The 15,840-nt window shown below is 35.8% G+C and overlaps 1 protein-coding gene across 1 annotated transcript in view; it reads left to right on the top strand.

Moving 5' to 3' along the window:
* Positions 1-555: 555 nt before the first annotated feature.
* Positions 556-15,840, top strand: part of LOC149248820 (protein RRP6-like 3) — a 301,074-nt gene continuing 285,789 nt past the window's right edge. Inside the window, exons 1-3 of the mRNA XM_089458557.1 lie at positions 556-793; positions 937-1,035; positions 10,092-10,175. Of these exons, the coding sequence (XP_089314683.1) occupies positions 653-793; positions 937-1,035; positions 10,092-10,175 (324 nt within the window). The 5' untranslated portion in view covers positions 556-652. The remainder of the gene's footprint in view (positions 794-936; positions 1,036-10,091; positions 10,176-15,840) is intronic.

The following is a 15,840-nucleotide window of genomic DNA, read 5'->3' as shown; positions in this document are numbered from 1 at the left end:
AATGTATTGCCTTTATCTTGTCACCAAAGGTCCAAGTTTTCAGCTTCTTTTCATGGGGCTTGCCACTGCTCATTATGCATGGGCTGATGTTTTAGGTTGCACTAATAGAAGTGATTCTTCCTCTAGATTGCACTAGTAGAAGTGGTTCTTCCTCGAATGATACATGTCTATTAACTCTGTGTTTGTTGTCAAGTATCCTGCTCCTTTTATCAATACTACAGCTCTGATATCGAGGTGGTCAATCTTATTATCTTGTTCCATTTCTAACTTTTTATTTTTGATATCTTGTCTCTTATATGGGAATAATATTGGGGAGGCAGATCGTTGTGTCTTAATCCTTCTCATGTTAGGTCAGTGATCCTGAAGTTTTGGTTTCAGTCTTATGCTCAGAAACAATAATGAAAATGGTGGTCCACTACTTCCAATAGCTAGCCTCTAAAATTACATATGCTGAAAATTTTTCCGTGATGCAGTTTGAAAGAGAAGTTCTTTGTATGCTGTATTGAATACCAAAATTCAAACTACTTACTTGGGTGTGGAAATGCAATCAGATGCTACGACAGTTTCCCATCCATATGGAGACCAAATTCACTTTTTGTTAGAGCATCCTCCACAGCCTCTGAAGTTCAGTCTCGCGAGTGAGCCATTGAGCATGGAGGGACCCTATACATGGATTAATAAAAGATCTGAGCTAGAGGCTCTTTCCCAAGTATTATGTCTGGAGCGTGTTTTCGCTGTTGATACAGAGCAACATAGTTTACGTTCATTTCTTGGTTTTACTGCTTTAGTTCAGGTTTTTAACTTTCTCTTTTCTATTAGAGATCGTTTTCAGATAGTAATATCAAGTGCTCCTTGTTATAAAAATTCCTTTTGATGCACATTCTCATTCACTTCAAATTGTTTTGTCTTTAATCAAAATCGATTTATTTTGCGCAGATCTCAACTCAGGAGGATGATTATCTACTGGACACTATTGCCCTGCATGATGACATGTGTCTACTGCATTCAGTCTTTGCTAACCCTGCTATTTGTAAGGTATGCAAGTGTTAGACATACTGGCCTGCAATTTTATGTATTCTTATATAACCACGTAAAGTGCTGGTAATTCATGTTTCCCCTAAGTATGTTAAGACTGTTTTCATTCACAAGGGAGTTTTCCTCTTTCTTAGAGAACTGTTGATTAGATTTCCTTGTTGGATGTTGTGTTTTCCTAAACTGAATGTCTTGTTACGATTTGGTTTCTGCAATCAGCTTTGGCTCATTAGAATAACATAGCAGTCGAGTGTCTTGTTTGTTCTGTGAACATATTGTCTTAAAAGAGTATCTTTCTAAGTTCTCTAGCGAATTTAAACTGTTTCTGGGTTGAATTTAAGCCTTAAGAAGGATTTAGTTTGTTTTGCAGCTGGACTCCTGTAATAGTTACCTGTTGTTGCATGTTATATCTATCTGTAATGTTTGCTACTCTGTAGGCAGCCATTGAATATTTTCGTTTGGTTTTTAGTTGCAATAGTGATAATGTGGCCTTTGATGGCATGCATTATGAGTGTCTCCTTCGTACTTTGCTGTTTTTGCCTTGTGTCTGCAACTTCTGTTAGGGACAACTCATAACGCACATTTTCATGACTTTTATGTTAGTTTTCAGTTGCAGTAGTGATAATGCGGTCCTTGATGGCATGCATTTTTTGTTGTGTGTAAAGGTTGATTTTTAGGGACAACTATGTTTCTTTCTTAATCTCATTTGACTACACAAATGCTATTGAACACTAATCTTACCTTGAAGGGATGTGAAGGATCTACCCATAGGACTCTCAAAAAGCCTGCCTTAAGTTGTGCTTCCTATATCTATCTAACAAAAGACCATAGCAATGGGCATTATAATGCATCGAATAATTTTTGATGCATGGCCATAATTATTTTTCTTTTGTGCAATGTTGTTTACATTTCTGAACATGGGTTTTTGACATTTCAGGTTACATTTCATGCTTTGGGTTCTGTATATTTTTTAAAATTTGTTACAAGTTTGACATTCAGATCTCTCTTTATTTCGAGTCCCTTTTATTCTTTTATTAGATCATCATCTCATTTTCATCACTTAAGTGGTATAATTTCTACTTTGCATTGGTGAGTTGTTTTCCAACACCAATTATTGTCCTTCTATTTTTTTCATGTTTCCATTTTACTTGCTCTTGCTAAGTTTCATGTTCCTTTGTTACTTTTGTTCTTACATCCCACATACAGATTGGATCTACTTCAAATCTAGAAAGTTCTTCTGGATTGAATATCTTGCACAAGGTGTAGAATTCACTATTGTTTGGTTTTATAATTGACACACCCCTGACAAACTTGTGGCTCAGATCATGGATTCATTCTAGACTAGAGACTCATGAATAGAGCCCGAAATAAGTTTTAAGACGTGGTGATTCTTACAGGTTTCCTTTTAAAGGAAAATTGATAATGAGGAAGGGTATCCTTGGTTGTGTTAAAACTCATGATCTTTGGCTTCCCAAGATTCAAAGTCAATTGTGGAAGATCACAAAAGTGACCCAATGCATCCCATTGCCTTTGTAACCTTGGAGGAGCTAGAGAAGGATATGGTAAAGCAAACAACCATCCCCCCTAGGTGTTTTCCTTGACAAAGTGCTCGAGCTCATAAATATAAACCCCAACGAGAGTAGGGGAAGGATGACATGCTTGATTGACCCCAAGGATACTCCTAATACTCTTGGAGAGTCCTCAATAGTTGTTAATCTGCCCGCAAAGTGTTGTCCAACTACATCAAAGTGGGTATTGGTAGGTTAGGCACCCCTAGGACATGATGTCACTTCATGTATGAGTGTTTGAGAACCTTGTCAAAGACCTTTCAAATGTCAACAAAGCAACAAGAGAATTTCAAAGATCTCTTTATTGCCTCTCACTGATAGCCCAGAGGGTATGTCCCTGTTTTGTAGTCTCTCTTGATGCTAGCTTGGATGCAAGCCCTACACTCATGCCTCTTGAACCAACTTGTTGAATAAATATCAAGAGTTGTGACTTGAATTTCACCAATTCACATGCAGTGTTCTATTCTTTATTAAAGAATCTAATCCTTCTTCGACATCTGTTCATGCACCAATGGATACCCATGGGTCATTGTCTCTTGACTTTAAGCAACAAATAGGGGCATTGATTCCAAATTACTCCATTGAATGGGTTTAACATTTGGTGAACTTAGTAAAGATGGATAGGATATTGTTACTTATATTGAGCCTAAGATGAGACTTGTGAGATCAATCCTTGGATATTTTGAGACTTCATTGCTAAATGCAATTGACCTTGATCCTTGTGTGGTTATTGTTTCACAAGAATCAGATTTTGCGTCATTTGTTTTATCTACTATTGTTTTGTAGGACCTAGATCTCACTTTGTTGACTTATTTATCCATAATGATCTACTATAATTTGAATCTCTCTATAGGACGATTTTGCTAATATTGATTCGTAGGAACCACTTTCTACTTTTTTTAATCAATCGCTACAGGCATACTCTCTCTCCATTCAGGTATTGATACTTTGATTACCACACTTATTGGTATGATGGCAATTCTTACAAATCTACAATTAAGAAGTATAGATAACAAAATCTTATGTCGATATCCATAATTAAGACTTATTGTGGCTAGATTGACGATTGGTCACTAAGTCATTAGAACACTTGTTTGAGGACTTTATATTAGTTTGTTTTGTCCATTGCATAGTTTGACAATTCTCATTGCTTTGTGATTAATTAACCGTAGCAAGGCTCTTCCTAACAATTTTTTTTATGGAAGCCATTATTTGTTGTTCCTTTTTTGCACATGCCTAGGCAGACGATGCTTTTATGATGGCTAACCTATCTTGTTGTATGTGGTTGAAGCATCGTATATACATAAAATCACTAAGATCCAGGACCTATTTTAGTCGTGGAAATCGAACCTTTTGTATATTCGGAGGGTTCCCAAGGGATGCGAGAAGGACCCAGAGAGGGTAAATCCTTCTTTATATGCCCAACCTCATGGCACATGTGGCATCTAAATGGGAGCTTCCAGTAGTCAACCCTTTGAATCCAGCGAGATTCATCAGCGAGGATTTACAGCTCGTCGACCAATACTTCTTGCAGATAAACGTCAATGTGTAACCAAGCCATATGCTGATCTTCCTTCACTTGTAATCCCTATTCGACCCCAACGAAAGAGCCAAGCAAAACCTTAACTATTTTGAGAAAATCCAGGCTCCACAGGTGTAAAGGTAGGCGAGCAAGATGGCCCAAACCCTAATGGAATCAATCGACTCTCTTATCGGGTCAAAATTCGTTGACCACGGATTTAAGGATTGACCATCCCTACCCTAATTCCATTGTTGCGATAGTATCTTTGGACAATCCTTTTCCGAATGTAAAACTAAAGCAATCCAACCCCTAACTAGTAGATGGAAAGTAGGAAGATTACCTAGGAGGGGTTGCCAACTCAAAGAAATTCAATAGATGTAGTAGATATGGATCTCACCCCAAACTGCTTGACCAAGGTTTTTTCGGGACACTTCAATATCCCATCGATGTTTATACCATTTCGACTGTTAAGGATACCAAACTGTTTCTTTGATGGATGTACTGCTTCCTCCAATGAGGTGACACAGGGATAGACGACTTAGAGGGAAGAACAGACCCGCTAGAAGTTAGCGAACATTTATTGTTTAGCGGAGGGGGGTAGCGGAGGGATGGGAGAAGGAAAGGGCAGAGGGGGAAAATGTAAAGTGACACTCGCTGTGATCTTAGAATTATTGGAAAATTTTGGAGGCCTGACAACCTCAGATCTCGGAGGAGATTGTGGAGGGGACGAGAATTCACGTTGATTGCGAAAAATGGGTATGTGGGGCAGATTAACCTCGTAGTCCACCTGATCCACATCTATAGACTCCATCTGGAGCCTAGATATGAATGATGAGAAAGTATGGGGGAGCCAACCAGATGTAGGAAATAGACCGAAGAAAAGGTTGCCGCGTAGGAAGGGCAAGGATCCATGTAGGAGCAACAATTTCAATATGTGTAGAAACTTATTCTCTCTGCCTTCACCGAAAGCGGAAATGCAAACCCCATCCTAGCACTCCTAAATTCCGATCACAATCTAAAGTCTGTAAGTGACGATCAAAGCTACAAATCAATATAGTTGTTAGTATTGAGGAGAATATTTATTGTGGAATCGCGTTATGTCTAGAACATATTGTAGATCTCCCTTTGGCCCTACCCCCTAGCATTTAAGGGTTGGTTTTGCATTGATATAACATCTCATCATCATTGGCTTATGGTTTTAGGGGAGTGCTTCTCACTTGCACTCCTTTTTAGGTAGATCTAGCCCTCTTTAAGACTAGTTTTTATGCTTTTGACTTGTTTTGAATCCCTATTATTTGAGTGCCCTTGATTAGTTGGAGGTTCTTGGTACATGAATTAAATTTGATGATGTGGAATGCAATTGCTAGTGGAGCACTCACCTATTTTTCTCTTGATGGCACATATATTGAGGCGTGGAGATAATTTATTACTAGTTGATGGTGGCCGCCCCTTTCTTCACGGAGTGGTTAAGTCATTTTGATGACTTTTCATGTGGACTCATTACTAGCCTATGGTGGATTGATGCCTTACTTTGGGGATCTAGCCATTTGAGGGTTATTTACAACTTAGAGATTGAGCTATGGAACTATTTGAGGAGTTCTCTCAACTTGGAGAATTATATATAGCATGTTGACATCTTTGATGAGCTCCCGTTTCACTTCTAATGGGTTTATTCTTAGGGTGTGGTTATACTGCACAATTTTTGAGGACACCCTTGAGGGATTTACTATCTTTGGCTTGCTTGAAGTATCCTAAGGTTACTTGGCATCCCTAGTAAACTTTTCATCTTAGCTAGTGCACCTCACTTATGGGTATTCGAACCATGCACTAGTTTGCATGGAACTAACCAAATGATTTGAAAGTTTGAAACATTGGCGACAACCTGTTGGCCTGATGCCTTGGACTCATTTATCTCTCTCTCACACACACACATATTTATATATGCTAAGGATTTTTAGTTTAGGGATCATCAAGGATAATTTGTAACATAAGGTATAAAGGAGGTTGCCACCTCATAGTGGCATGTTTTGTCTAAAGGAAAACCTCACATGGAAATCAAAGGGATGCTTACCTAGTAAAGCTCATGGCTCAAGCTAGTGTGCTTTAGCTACGAGGATTCAAGCTAGACACTTGTCGACATGTAACTAGCCAAATGCGTATCAACATTCGCGACAATTGTGTTGAGAAAACTAGGGCATCAATAGATAGGTGATTTCTCTACTTATGATAATTGCTTGTGATAGTCTTTTTACTTCTTGATTACGATCTTCTCTTCTTGAGTTATTATTGTGTTCTTTTCATCAAGACAATTACCAAACCATGAACAATAAAGAGACAACAGACGCAGTATATAGGCTTGTCAGCCAGGGCCAAAACCTCTCACTCTTTGAGAGGAAAACCCAAACAAAAATCTTCTTATGGAACCTTCAATTGACGAATACGAAGACCATGACAAAGACCTTTGACACTAGAGTCCTCCTAAGACCAAGTCACTAGCCTCCTCTTCTCTTCTGTTCTTCCTCTTCCTCTTCTCGACTTCCTTTAGATTCTTAGCCTCTTCTTGTAGGTCTGCAACCTTACAACATAAACCCTAGATGATTTTCGCTCCTTGAATAGTCTCCTCAAGAGGGAGACTCCTTTTACTTCCCTACTCGGCTTCCTAGAGCGAAGTCCTTTCCCAAACTTGATCACCCTTTTATGACTGCAAACTTCGGTCTATCCTTGCCAACTTTGGATCTGCAATTTCTTGCACGTGTGATGGTAATTTGGCCCAAAAACAATCCACCAATGATGACCCTTTCCTTCACTATCTTCTCTTCCTCCTTCGCTGATCTAGAGGCTCTTTCTTCGTATGTTTCTCACACTTCTTTTTAGACTTGCTTCACCAAATTGCTTGTCTCCAAATGAGGCCGAGTATGGGTATATATACTTGTTTGTCCATGTCCATTAGGCCAACATGATCTCTAGAGTAGGCCAACATGGTCTTTCTCGAATCATCCTTACATTGTAAGCCGACTTGAGTGAGAGCTAGTGACAAGGTCTTTGAGGGTTACTTACAAAGACAAGTATGACTCTTTACAATGTGTAACACACCTTCATTGTTTTGACAATGACTCTTTAGACTTTTATGACTAGATGACAATCTCCCTAAGGGCTCTCAATGGGAGCCTTTACTAAAAATAAAATCTCTTGCTCATGAAACCCATGATGCAAGCATTACAATAATTTTATTTTTCTTATTTAAATCTCTTACATAAAAATCACAGTTACATGTCATTATGAAGACCGAACCTAGTTACACTTTTCAACAAATTGGTTGAGCTAATTCATTGGTCTTCAAAGGTGTCATTGTTATTCATTCACTTTTTATTATTCTTAAGGTACGACATTACTTTTTATATCTTTTCTTATTCTATTTGGGTTATCATTGCAACATAATTTGCTATTAGATGGATGATCCTTGGTTTGTGTCATTTAGACAAGGCATCTTACCTTTTCCTCCTTAACATTTTTTTTTGGATCATTGAAATTGCATGGAAATTTCGAGGTTGATAAAGGAAATAGTGGAGTACATTGGTGTAATTTTGATTTACTCATGTTATTTTATAGATTGGGTTCATAGCATTTGGATAGTTGGAATTGTGTGGAAATTTTAGGGTGGATAGAGGGAAAAAGAAACATTGAAGTATCTTTGGTCAACATTTCAGACTTTGGTTCACTATAATTTTAGCATTACCGAGTGTAGAAGTTATTGTTTTTTCTTAGTCTTGAATCCTTTCTTAAAACATAAGTTCTACTGAAAATCTTATATCTAGATTTTGAGGGGTCCGATTTAAGGAGATTGGTGCTATGGGAAATAGAATGGGCTAGGGTATAATAGGTTCAATTTCATATCTTGAAGTGCTACATATACAAAGTGATAGGTTGTATAACGATGTTAACCTGAAATAGAGAAAGAACAACCGGTTCAAGTAATTCCTTCATAACTCTTTGTTGGAAGGTCAAAATTGCATGGGTTCATTTGGAGCCTAAAGAGTACATATCAAGTGCAAGGTGGAAGGTTGAGTGACAAAAAAGAAACCAAACTAGGGTTTTACAAGGTGTGTCAACTAAAAGGAAGCTCAATTGATGGTGATTCAAAAGGGGTCAGAAACGTGAATTGGTGGAGAATATGTAAGTATGAATTTTGGTACCATCTAAGGATAGGTTATTGAAAAATGACCATTATCATGGGAAGAAGCAAGACTTTCTTTGTAGGACCAACAAAAGTGGAAGAATCTGCTAAGTGGAAGAACATGCCAAGAGCAAGCATGGAATTCCTCATCATTGGAAGAACCAGCTAACACAAGATGTAACTTAGAATGATTAGTTCTTCATCCATAAGCTTCCATAGCGAATCAAGTGTTGAGGGCAACACTTGTTTGAAGGGGTGGTCATGTGAATCCATACATCTTTGGGCATTACATTAAAATTGTTATATTTGGGTTATCATCAGTGGTAGGCTCATTATTTGTAATTGTCCCTTTATCTCCTATATATACACCAAAGAGACCTAGTTGTAGGAATTATCAAGAGTTATTTGTAATCTTATGGTGTAAAGGAGGTTGCCCCCATCAAAGTGATATTGTTATTCATTTACTTTTAATCATTCTCAAGGGATGACATTACTTTTTCAATTCTTATTCCATTTGGGTTAATTGTGCCATAAGATGCACCACCATTTCTAACCAACTTTTCTTTGCTGCTCTGGTTGTCTCATATCCCCTAGATATAAATATTTTGTGCATCTCTAGTAGCATTGAATTGAAATGTAACATTTTTCACATATTTTAATAAATACAAGAATCAATATTCTTCTTGGAGTTTCATATATTATCATATTATCTTCAATACTATTATCTCTATCTAATGATATGTCTATTTTTTGCAAAGTTGAGTTACATAGTAGAGAAGATGACAGGTGGTATGGAAGGAGAATTGGGTGCGTAATCAGCGACACATTATTAATGATGATGATTAATGTCCATTGAGACCATAATTGGTCTATCGCTGTTAAAAACAGTAAAGGTTACTGAGATTCCATTAGAATCTTATTTCTATTCTAAAAATATAGGAGTGTTCCAAAATTACCATAGTTTTAATGAGTTTTGATGACATAGGAGGTTAGGAAGGTCAATATTGTAACATAGATTTTGAAATTGAGTTCTATTTTGGGTGTACACAGGCCACTCTAGGATAAAGTGTCATTCGTCTTCAACCCTCTTAGTGTCACAAAGATGTCAGTTTCTTGCATCTCATGATGTTTTGGGAATTTTCCAACACCCAGTTTCACTATGTAGCTTATGGGATTTTCTTCTTTGTGCTAATTAGAACTGAAAGATGTTTTTGATCTTCTTCATAGTTTAATTACCAAAACATCTGAAGTTGCACTAACATAGAGAGCAGACATGGGCAAAAATACCTTTAATTTAGTAGATAATTCTAATTTTTCAGTATTTCTCTCATATGACTACCACATAATGAAATCCAACACATTTATTTCACATGCACACTTATATCTATGTATGTATGCATTTATGTATGTCTTGTCTCTTTATCTGAGACACAACTATCCTTGTCCCTTGTTAGTAAATGCTCAAAGATACCCACTAAGAATGATAATTCACTTAAAGGTGGCTTGAAATGATTATCTTAGTTTGTCTTGTTTTAGGCCCTAAGGTAACATCAATATTGCCTTGTTATGTTATATCTCTAGGAAGTGTGATTTGTATTATCGAGAAATTGTTAGAAACATGAGAAGACATGCTGCCATATTCTAGGCTATGTTATTGCAATGCAAACTATGATTTGAATTGTGTACTTCTGTGATATTAAATTGAGAAAAAATGTTTCCTTGAGCTAACTTATCCATTTTTCCTATCTTCTAAGTCATGAATTTTTATATTATAATGCAAGCTTTGGACGTGCAGGTCTTTCATGGAGCTGATAGTGACATCCTTTGGCTTCAGCGGGACTTTCACATCTATGTTGTAAATTTGTTTGACACTGCAAGGGTAAGTTACACTGTGACTACAAATATCAATTCAAAATTCAAGCTATAACATCCCTAGAATAGTTTAGTTCTAGAATACATAAATCAGGGAATTATTGAAAATCAACGAACAAGAAAACACAATTACCTTGCGCATTTAACGCTTATTTGTAGGATGTTCAACTTGGAAAAGTTGGATGTCTTATCATCTAAAATATAAATGTTAATTTGAAACATATTAATTGATCTTCTACTTTGTTCTAGAAATGTAGTGATTGTTCTATTCTCAACTATACTTCCATTATATAACTTGTTAACACCGTAAGTGAATTTCTTCAGAATTCATATTAGGCATTTGAGAGTGTTGGTTCAAGGGTATAATATGAAGTGAACTCAAGATTACAGAGTTCACCATTTGATATCAATAGTTCATGATTTTAAATTAGACTTAGCACATTGTCACAAATCTTTTATTGTTCAGGGGTTGAGGATTATATAGGGTCTTGGCAAATGATTCATAGTAGGTACATCCAAAGGACATATCATTCTTTGATCATAGACATATGGACAAGTTTCAACATACTCAATACTTTTTAGGTAGGTTCTTTCAGATCTATTTTGAGTAGAAGGCCTTGTTCGCGTGAGTGATATGTAGTTTTTGCATTATGCATTGGGGATGATGGCAGTGAGATGGACACTCTCAAATGTCTTATTTCTCTGCTTTTAGAATGTTTCTATTTTATAATATTGGTCTTTGTTAGTAGTTGATGAAGTTTTGGGCACATAGTATTGAGGACTCCAAAAGGGTATTCTTCAAGTTTCAAGATTCTCAATCTAGAAAAAATTCTATTTTCAGAAAGTTTTTGAGAAATTTGATTATAGTATTGGACACCCTTTCGGTAAATGTGCATATGGTTCCATTTTGGTGACATTTTGAGGTGGTCAAGATCTTGGTCAAAGTTGATCAAACATTGGTTTAAAAATTCAATTTTGGCGCTTATGGAGATATTTACATTTTTGGATGCCCAAGATTGAGTACAACATGGAGCCAAAATTTCAGGGTAATCATAGACTGTAATGTTTGTGTGTATTTTTACCCTTGGTATTTTTGGGATTTTGGTGTTATTTTTGGAGATCAATATTGCATATGGCATCATGGTCAAATTTCAAGCCATTTAAGAAGTTTTATTTTTGGTGAATTTTATGGGGCTCGGATCTTGTTGGAATTATTATAGAAGGTTCTTGGTGGGCCCACTTGAGATGGACTTGCTATTTTTGGAGACCTAGGGTGCATCATGAGAGGAAAGTTGAAACTAACTCAAACTCTTTAGTGAGCCTGATCATTTCTATTTATGGCATAGGAGATGTGCCCTACTTGAGCTTGACTTTCTATTTTTGTACTTTAGTTAGATATCAATATAGGCAAGTTGAGTTTTAGTGCAGACCATCTTTATTTTTGGAAATTCCTTGCCTTGAAGACAAGATATTCTTGGACGTAGGGCGAACCTCTTAAGGAAACTTCCTCTTTCCTTTGTATGCACTTCATTGCACCTATTTTTGGCCTTGGAGAGTGTGCCTTCCTAGTGGATAAGATTTGACCTGGTGTTAAGCAACTTGCACATCAAGTTTCCTATTTTTGCATTGCCTTTCACTCCAAGAAAAGAACAATATAGGCGAGTTGAGTTTTAGTGCAGACCGTCGTTATTTTTGGAAATTCCTTGCCTTGAAGACAAGATATTCTTGGACGTAGGGGGAACCTCTTAAGGAAACTTCCTCTTTCCTTTGTATGCACTTCATTGCACCTATTTTTGGCCTTGGAGAGTGCGCCTTCCTAGTGGATAAGATTTGACCTGGTGTTAAGCAACTTGCACATCAAGTTTCCTATTTTTGCATTGCCTTTCACTCCAAGAAAAGAACAAACCTAATCCTCATTTGTTTTTTAACCTTATTTAGACTTGAGAATGTTGGTGTGTTCCCACTTGTCTAGAAACTTGTTCGGTTTACAACCATTGGCAATAAGATGAAATCAATTTCTTTTGGTGACCATATTCATTCCCAGGTGTGTGGTAATTTCTGTATTTTCATAGGCTCTTTTTTGCTTTTATTGCTTGATAGGAATTGAATGGTAGGATTCGAATAATTTTTGTTTGTCCTACTTACTTTGTTGTCATTCATTATTTAACTCCACTATAGGGCACCATTGTAAGTGAGAACCCACTAACTAACTAATGGGTTCCTTTCCCTTTAGTTTGGGGCCAGGTTCCTTTCATTAAGGGCACATACTTATAAATAGAAATATTGATATATCAATATAAATAAGTGTTGACTTGGACTAGACTGTTGAGAAATCTAGGGGTAGCAAGTGTAGGTGATTTCTCTTCTTTTGATAACTGTTTGTGATGTATTTTTACTTCGCTTAGTTAGCTTCTTCTTTCAATCAGTATTATTAGTGTTTTTCTTCATCAAACAGTTACCAAACCATAAAGAACAATAAGATAAAGGACACAAGATATAGGCGATCAACCAGGGCCAAAACCTCTCCAATTTGAGAGGAAAACCCACAAGAATTCTTCTTCTTATAGAATCTTCAATTGACGAATTCCAAGACCTAGACCCTTGACCAAAAACCCCTCCAAGACCAAGTCAAAGCTTCTTTTGATGAACTTTTCTTCCTTCAAGTCAACGCTAGTCAAACTTATTTCACTTGCTTCAGATTTCGGCCCTAACTCAGAATTTCGGTTAGCTGTTGTAGACCTGCAATTTTGGCTTCTTCTGCAGAAACCCTAGGTCACACGTGTGGCTTGAATATGGCAAAATTGCCTCCCTTTTATTTCGCTTGGCCTTTCTCCCTTTCCTTGGTAATTCAACTTACTAGATAAACTACCTTTGACCCAAAACTTCGGCTCTCTTGGAGTGACTGTAATTTTATTTCCTCTGCTATAGAATGATGCCCTAGCCTTCGCAAGAATTTAGCTCAAAACTGATCGAGAATGCTTCACTTTCTTTCTCCTTTCTTTGCTAGTTATGAGGCTTCTTTTCTTGTCTTGATCAAACTTCTTTTTGCTTGAGTGAATGCCTCTTTGAGTGACGCTGAGTCCTTCTTTTTATAGACCTCCTAGGGTCCTATAATAGGCCGACATGTCCTCTAAGGTAGGTCGACTAGCTCTTTTGAACGCTGTTATGAACATAAATTATGTAAAAATAGATAAAAATAGATAATAATAATAATAATATAAATATAATAATAAATAATAAGTAAATTAACTAATGGCTAGTTAGTTAATAATGAAAAGGCATGTCTTAGAGACATGCCTGTTCGTGAAAGGGTACTTACCTGGCTATATATACAAGACCCTCATTCTCAATTGTACTCATCCTATATCAATTCTTTAATACAATATACATTTTACAATTACTGTCCTACGATGGATGTCTTTGTCTACAAAGTATTTTAAATATTTCCGCTACGTATATGACTTTTTGGTCGATACATTGGTATCAGAGCTGTTTGATCCTCTGGACACTCAACCGCTGAAGAGAACCAGTCTGATCCAGCCTTTGGCCATTAATCCTTCGTCAACCTTGTTGTTGTCACAATTGAAGCGTTTTGCTACACAAAGTTGGAGTTTCTATGTTTCGCCAGTTTTGTCATTCAAGGCTTTGGCCATTAAACAAGAAAAAGGAAGAAAAAAATAAGATAGTCAAAGGAAGAAAAAAAGGAAAAATAAAATAGAAAAGTACATATAAAGATAAACAAAAAGATTTAAAAATAAATAAATAAAGATGTTCGGTGTAAATTTTGAAGGAGAACATTCATATATGTAAAAAGGTTCTACATTATTGATAAAAAGTGCATGATAAAGTTAAGAGGGAATATTTCCAAATATATTTAAAACTATACGTAAGAGAAGGAAGAGTAGATAATATTATCTTGATTCTTCATTAAGTGGTTTACAAGCCTGTGGTTTTAGCAACCCATGGTATTTTCAAGGTAAAAGAAAAACAAAAGGAATACAAAAACTCTTTATGTGAATGATAAGTTTTACTTTTTATGTAGAGAAAATTAACTGAGTCAAAGGCACATAAGTGGACATATATTTTATATTATACCCCAAAGAGGTGAATAGCCACGTTTCACTAGGGTTGTAACTTTTCAAAAAGAAAAAGAAAAAGACTATAAATAAAAGATATGTAAAGAGAAGTTTTATATCATAAAGGCGTATTTTCAAGTCATAAAATTATTGGAAATATATATAAGTACAAAGCGGGTATTATTATAGAAGGGTACTTAAAAGATCCATATGTTAAAGTATATAAAGGGTTAAATCTAGAACTATAAAGAGACATAAGGATAACAAGTTATAACAAAAGAAGAGTACTTTTTAAAAGCATTATAATAAATATAAGGTGCAGTTTACTTAAATAGTGGAGCTATATTAACTTATTTTAAAGTGGAAAGAAATATATAATTGAGGAAAATAAAAGTGAAAGGAATTTATAAAGGTGTTCAAGTTTATCAAATAAAAGGGCACTTATTTTAAAGAAATCCATTTTTGAAGAAAAAACAAATGGAGCCTAATTCTAAAATGATGAAGGAAGGACGATTTTCCTATAAAGGTGTTTTAATCACACATCACAAGTTAATTACATTAAGAGGCACTATCCAAGGGGAAAAAAATAATATCGCTATTAGTACGGGTAACGATGAAGATTACATAAATATTAATCTGGCGAATCGACTATTAATTTCAGATGCCAATGTAGGCGAAACAACAGATCTTTTTGGAAAAAAATATGAAATTAATGATTTACAAATAACAGTAGATCATTATGAGTGCATATCCCAATTTTGTGTTGTAAAAATGTATGACATGGAGGTTGACATAATTCTTGGTCAACCTTGGTTTAGAGAATTGGGTGCGTTCATGTTAAACATAGAGAAAAAAATTGTTGATGTTTTCTTATAAGGGAAGGATGATCACATTTCGAGACATGACAATGAAGTCAAAATCGATAATGTCCTCATCAGAAGACTTTAAAGATGTTACGAAATTAATACCTCAAAGGAATCAAAACTCAATATTGGAGAAGCAAAAAGAGCTTGAGGAGGCCATATCCAATAAAAACGACGAAAATTCTTGTTTAAAAGATCATATCCAGAAACTACTTGCACAAGTCAAAAAGTGTAAAACTAAGAAGCAAAAGTTAGAACAAGAAAAAGAAAGTTTTAACGAGAAGCTCAACGAAAGTTTATCAGAGAAGGAAGAGGAAAATTTACACTTAAAGAACCTTAATAAAAAATTATTAGAACAAATTAAAAAATTAAAAGATCAAGAGAAGGATAATAGCGACAAGATCAACGATTCAGAGAAAGAAGAACTTTTACGTCTAAAAAAACATAACCAAAATCTTCTTAACCAGATTAAAAAACTTAAGACTGATAAGAAATCATTGACGAATAGATACGAAGAACTTATCTGAAAGGAAGTGTGGACACCTAATCATGGGGATTTGGTGAACATCTGTAAATAATGTAAATAATAAATAATGGAAAAGGAAGAGTCATCAAGAGGTGAAACCCAAGAGTCACTCCCTCATTTATATAACTTTGAACAATCTAAATGAAGAAACACAGTTCATTTGAGGCGTTACCTCCTGGCCTGACATGGTATTAGAGCCAATGCCAT

The sequence above is a fragment of the Pinus tabuliformis genome, chromosome 7 (genome assembly GCF_031772625.1).
Source record: "Pinus tabuliformis cultivar Carrire ecotype Pingquan chromosome 7, CPIR1, whole genome shotgun sequence".
NCBI classification, from domain to species: Eukaryota; Viridiplantae; Streptophyta; class Pinopsida; order Pinales; family Pinaceae; genus Pinus; species Pinus tabuliformis.
The sequence above is the reverse complement of the archived record's forward strand: the minus strand, read 5'-3'. Positions and strand labels throughout refer to the sequence as shown.